Source organism: Diadema antillarum, unplaced genomic scaffold, assembly GCF_040938485.1.
Source record: "Diadema antillarum isolate AM-2024a unplaced genomic scaffold, OU_Dant_1.0 scf00000011, whole genome shotgun sequence".
Lineage (NCBI taxonomy): Eukaryota > Metazoa > Echinodermata > Echinoidea > Diadematoida > Diadematidae > Diadema > Diadema antillarum.
Genome location: NW_027270900.1, coordinates 81,031 through 87,030, shown reverse-complemented (window position 1 = coordinate 87,030; position 6,000 = coordinate 81,031). Strand labels below are relative to the sequence as shown.

Sequence of the window (6,000 nt, the reverse complement as noted above, 5' to 3'; positions counted from 1 at the left end):
ACTCCTGTTATAACAAAGTCCAGGGAAGGCAGTTTAATTTGTTATATCAAGATGTTATGACAACAGAACAAATAAACAACTAAAAACATAGAGTGGACAATGTTGCGGCCTGAATTTTTTTCTTGATTGTAACTGAAATTTTGGTAGAACTGTATTCAATATAACAGGAGTGCACTGTACTTACATTTTGTAAAATTGCTTGAGCGATGACATCAAAATATACAGGACAAGTGCACACGCATTTTTCGATTAAGAGAGTTATCATCTTCCATACAAGTAGTTTTCAGATTTCTCAAAGCACCATTTTGTTTTTATTCTGGCTGTCCGTCTGTGGACAGGACCAGATCAAAGCAGGAAAGCATGTTCAAATGTTTCTGTGATGCGTTTGATAGAAACAGGTGCGTGAATCAATAAATGAACGATGAATGTCCATGCCTCTTGTAGGTCCATGCTCATATGCACCAAAGTGCTTTAATAGAGGATTAAAAAAAAACCAAGAACAACATTCAGCCAATACTTTACCCTCCCTCATACTTTAGTAAAAAACAGTGTACTAATTTTGTTCAGGGCCCTGTTGCATAAAAGTTGAGAGCAAACACAAGTTAAAATATAAAACACACATGTATGTCTCTGAATACTCAATAGACCGTTTGGGTAATAATTCCAATCTATAGGTGTTTGATTCCCGGAAACATAGAGACAAGCTATTACATTAATCTGCTCTTCTTAAATGAAATTCAATTGATGGAATCCATTTTGCATAATATCACTAGTTGCTATGTTGGACAAGCCTCACACAAGCTTTCAGGTTGTCAAGAACAACCTTTGTTTAAAGGTACGCATAAAATTTGAATATGTTACAAAAAATGTCTATTTTGATTGGTTGATACCTGACTTATATTTAATCTTTTTTTAAAATTATATTTGATAGCATCTTTGTATGTGAAAGGCACTGAAGTCAGGAGGACAATTATAGTTCTATATCTTAAAAAAAAAAAAAAAAACTGTGACATCCGAAATACGTCTTATTAAACTTGGGGACACCTGTTTTGATAATGCTGGATTCGCAAACAACAAGTCTTGCCAAACTCAACTGAATGCATTGCAGGACACATATGACCAGAAGTCTTGCTTTTCAGTCATTTATTGATAATGACTAACAGGATGAGAGAACTAGCCAGACTAGTCCTTGAATGAGGTATTGTTTCATGCACGGTACTGATTTATTTATAAAGACAGTATGACACTTAGGATCTCTGACTGCTCTTGTATTCGACATATCTGTGATACTCATGAGTTAAACCATCATTTTATTTCACATATTAAATACCTCTTGAGATTTGAAGAAAAGCCCCATCATACAAATCCAATACTTCAAAATTCCAAGCAAACTGGGGCATATTTACTTCACAACTCATGTTTGAATGAATTTAATGTATCATTCTTTTGTTACAGTGTACAGTCATCAATGCACTTGACTGAGACTATTGGTCATGATAGGTATCAAAGCATGGCATAAAGTGCTTTTGTTTAGCTAAGATAGCAAACAGAAGTAGCAATCAATGACAGGTGTGAGCTGTTCAAGGTAAGTCTAAAATACATGGCCCTTGACCTTGGGTGTTAACAATACATCACATTAAGCATGCACAATTCATAGTACTGAAGTTTATTAAAGAGGTTCTCCTTGGCTGATATTTGATGGTCTGTTCACGCAGGATTTTGAAAGTTATCTCTCAGCAGGGCCAGGTTGGGCAGAGCCTGGGTGGTGGGGTGGTAGTATGGAGTGGGCGTCGGCTTCGTGTTGGACAACTGCTGGAAGGGGGTGGCCCTGCTGCTGATGAAGGTAGCGTGTCGGCTGATCACTCCGCCATTGAGGAGAATCTGGATCACAAGAGTTTAGAGGTTTAGCGCGATGGAGCAAAAATTAATCATACAAATTGTCATCACATCTCGAGTACGTAACAGGCACACATACACAGTGCATCAATAGTATTTACGTTTTCTCTTATACAGCTGTATTTTCAATCAAATTTTTAGAAGTGCAATCGGCTGTTTAACTGAAATAGTTTGAATATTATGAAGTGGAAAAGCTCTTCCCTAAGCAAAGACCCCTTTTCTTTCTAATATATCTCATTTCAATTTGATGGTTTACACCAAAAATTAATCATTCTGTACATATCCGTGTGTTACATATGTGGGAAATTTCATTTTTGGCATGCACACAACTGGAGGAATCTGAAGAACGAGGAATCTTGTTTAGTGTATTACAGGTGGCTATCTCGTTATGTTCTGATCTATTTTATTTGTTTCTCTTGCTCTTTTTGCTCTCTTTCCTTTAATAGTTTTTGTTACTAGGTTGTTTGTTTAACAAGACCAACATTTTCATCAAAGGAGCTATACACTACAAGCTTTGCTTTTTAGAAGTTCCCCTACATTCATCTTGAGAAAATTGTCTTCTCTTGTATTCTTACGACGCTACGACGCTAGTCTTATGTTCAATCGATTGAATCATGCTATTTGTGTTTGAGATGTGGAACGATAAAATAAAACAAAATCAAATCAAACTGTAAAATGCCCAGTGGCTTGATAACCATTAAATTTCACATATCATTAGCATTTTTTTATACTTTACATTCATTGCTTAGACTAGACTTCCTTTCTTCCTCTCCCCTTCTTTCTCTCATCTCTTATTCTCTGTACACTTAGTATGGATGTGTGAGAGTGTGTGTGCATGTGTGTGTCTGTGTCTGCCAACAAATTAAGCTAAGGTACGTCTCTGTGTTTGATAATCCTGGCATGTATTTGTTTCTACATGTATTCAATGACCTGTAAGTTGCATATTGTTTTAAATTTTGTCAAATGAATGAATGAATGGATGGATGGATGGATGGAGGGATGGATGGATTAATGGATGGATGGATGGATGAATGGATGAATGAATGAATGAATGAATGAATGAATGAATGAATGAATGAATGAATGAATGAATGAATGAATGAATAAGAAGTGGTAAAGAGATGTAAGGAAGGCAAAGAAGTGTTTGGCCTGTAGAATTTCTCACCTTGATGAGATGGAGACACTCGACGGGGTCCATCACCTTGGAGTAGTAGTGGAAGATGTCGGTCTCCTTAATCCCTGGCTGGGACATGATAAGCAGTCCCAAGCTGGTGGTCATCATGCTGAGGGATGTGTTGTTGACCGAGCCATCAATATTGGTCCAGATGTGGCTCATAAAGGTCACATGCCGCTGATACCTGAAACATACAATGGGAGCTTGGTTCCTCTTGTTCTCTTACTTTTTACAAGATTTTCTTTTTTTTGCCTCGTCTATTTTGGAAATCTGGCTGCAAAACACAATGTAGATCCATCCTTCTACAAGTATTTTTTGACAAAACTGCAAATTGTACTGTGGTTTTTATACAACTATTCTCTCAAATCAATGTGGCTCCTAATTAAAAACAAACACACAAACAAATTAAGAATGTTGTTATGGCGACTGGAATGCTTCGGCCATAATACATGGTTCTTACGATAAAGTCTAGAGTATGTCTGAAAATCTGAGATAACATTTTCACATACATCAGTGGCACAAAATCATAATGATATGTTACTCACAAATGTGTCGAGTGCTTACTTTCTTTCAACTAGGTTTCATTTGGATGGATGACTAAATTGTTAAAGAGAGCAGGTATTCGGGGGTTTCATCACTTTTACTTTTTTGACATTTGATCCTTGCCCTTTGACCCCATGGCCCACAATTCTTAAAATATTCACTAACTTGTAGCATCTATTTTCATTAGAATGCTTCTAGCTATTTTCAAAATATGGGGAAAATGAGACATTTTTAAAACATTTTCCCTTGACCTATGACCCCATCGCAAAATTTTCCCTACAGAATCAGTGGTGCAGTAATATATACCTAGTTTGATTATGTTTATGCATTGAGTAATCTCCAAGATATGGAGAAAAAGTGTCATTTCAGCATAGAATATGACTATTTTAACCTGACCTTTGACCTTGACCTTTGATCCCATCCCCCCCCCCCAAAAAAAAAAAATCCAAAGAGAATCATCGTTAGACAGTACATGAATATGTACCAAGGTTCATGATGATATCTTAAGCCATTTCTGACATATGGAGAAAAAAAAAGAAGTGAATTTTGCATTTTTTCTTGACATTTAACCCTATGCCCAAAACTTTCCCAGATAATCTTTCTCTATATATGACCCTGCATCACAAAACCAACAAAAAGTCGCTAGACATGGATTTTTAGTTTAGGGCACATTCTGAAAGAGCAGACTCTAAGCTTTAAAACTGTGTTTAACTCAATTCAAATGGACTCTCCTAATCTATCTTAATATTGTAAAGAATGTACACACTCTTGGAAAGTGTAAACTGAGAAAAGAGGCTCTGAAGTACAGGGTCTATTCAAGCGCTTAATCTTTACCAAACGAGGCTAGCTGGCGATGAATGGGACAAAAACATGACGTAAACCACTGGAGCAACAACAATGAAATGATTATCAGATTAAGCTGAAATTAAGCAGGATCTATTAACAAATACTGACCATGATGACTCCCTACTTTCAAAGCAGTAGAGTTAGTCTTTCAAAAATTATTAGACTTGAAAGTGAAGAGTGTGCAAAGGATTTTCAAGAAATGAAAAGGGGCCTCCAAGACATACCTATCTCACTATTTGACAACTAATAGGGTTGTAGAAAAAATGCCGAAAACAAACTTTCCCATTCATTTCATGGTCCCTGACTTAGGAATAATGTAGAAGAAGAATGGCTCTTTCAGAAAATATAAAAGAATTTAAGATTCACTGAGTTGACCCAATACACCTTTTTTAAATTCCTCATGTAACATCAAGGGGTGCGACTCTTTGTTTGTTTTGTGATGCACGGTCACATATATATATCACTGTGTTTCAATGATCAGTACTTGTCACTGTATACTGAATATTAAATCCTTCTACAAAGATTTTCTGGTTAATCAAAGCAAGAAGTATGTACAACTGTTACATCATAATGTTTACATGCTGACCCACTACCTCAAATATTTTGCTCCTTTTCACTGAAACACATCATCACTCACTTACCAATGGGTATTAGTGTTAAATTTGTGAACTTACTCATGTAGAGGCAATTCAGATGCTGTTGGCAGGTCTGCATTAGATTCAGCTCCTTTTATTTTAGTTCTTTCCACGTGGGACTGACTGCAACTTGGATTTCTCGTTTCTTCTCCCGACGCCACCTGTGATGTTTCTTCACCCCTGTCACTACTACCCTGATCTCCTCCCCTTCCTATCACTGCATTCCCATCTTCCCTGTGTATGAAGATGGTAGATTCCTTTGGCACTATTTCCATCACCTCAGTGGACAGGTCCATTCCATCAGCAGGGGGTTTCTCATTCGTGTTCACATCAGAATGTTCACAGATTTTTTCTGCCTCACCTTCGCAGTTCACGAGTCTCACATCCGTGCTACAAACTGAGTGACAATTGTCCACTGATGTAACTTCCTGGGTAAGTGTCGGGGATTCAGTAACTCTTTCCTCCTTTTCATGATGGAGATCATGGTCGCTCCCGACACCAGTGGAAGGTTTTGTCAATTTTTGTCCCCTTGGCGATTGCCATGATTCGTGGTGTGAGATTGCCTGGTGTGACACAGGGCTGGTCTTCTGTACAGATTTCACAAGCCACCTGGCTGCATGCTCGAGTGCCACAAGCCGTAGTACTGTGCTTCCAACCTCCAAGACCTGTGGGGAATACAATTAATAAATGAAATAACTGCTTCTCGAGTGAACACTAGCCTTGCATTTGAGCTAAGAAAAATCCCCTGATTCATGGACAGAGCAACGCATGGAAAGTAATGGAAATAAAGTGAAACTCTTGATGCATTATGCTGTGATAACTCGTTCATTTTTCATCCTGATATCCTACTTGAAATCCATAATATACAAATATACCAGGCCTGAGAGGCTCTGGTTGAAACTATGT

General features: G+C 37.5%; 1 protein-coding gene across 1 annotated transcript in view; it reads right to left on the bottom strand.

Annotated features, from left to right (window-relative positions):
* Nucleotides 1-1,704: 1,704 nt before the first annotated feature.
* The window catches only part of LOC139720400 (general transcription factor 3C polypeptide 1-like), a 50,166-nt gene continuing 45,870 nt past the window's right edge, over nucleotides 1,705-6,000 (bottom strand). The window contains exons 32-34 of the mRNA XM_071631764.1: nucleotides 5,134-5,759; nucleotides 3,062-3,254; nucleotides 1,705-1,881 (exon numbers count right to left, since the gene is read on the bottom strand). Of these exons, the coding sequence (XP_071487865.1) occupies nucleotides 1,708-1,881; nucleotides 3,062-3,254; nucleotides 5,134-5,759 (993 nt within the window). The 3' untranslated portion in view covers nucleotides 1,705-1,707. The remainder of the gene's footprint in view (nucleotides 1,882-3,061; nucleotides 3,255-5,133; nucleotides 5,760-6,000) is intronic.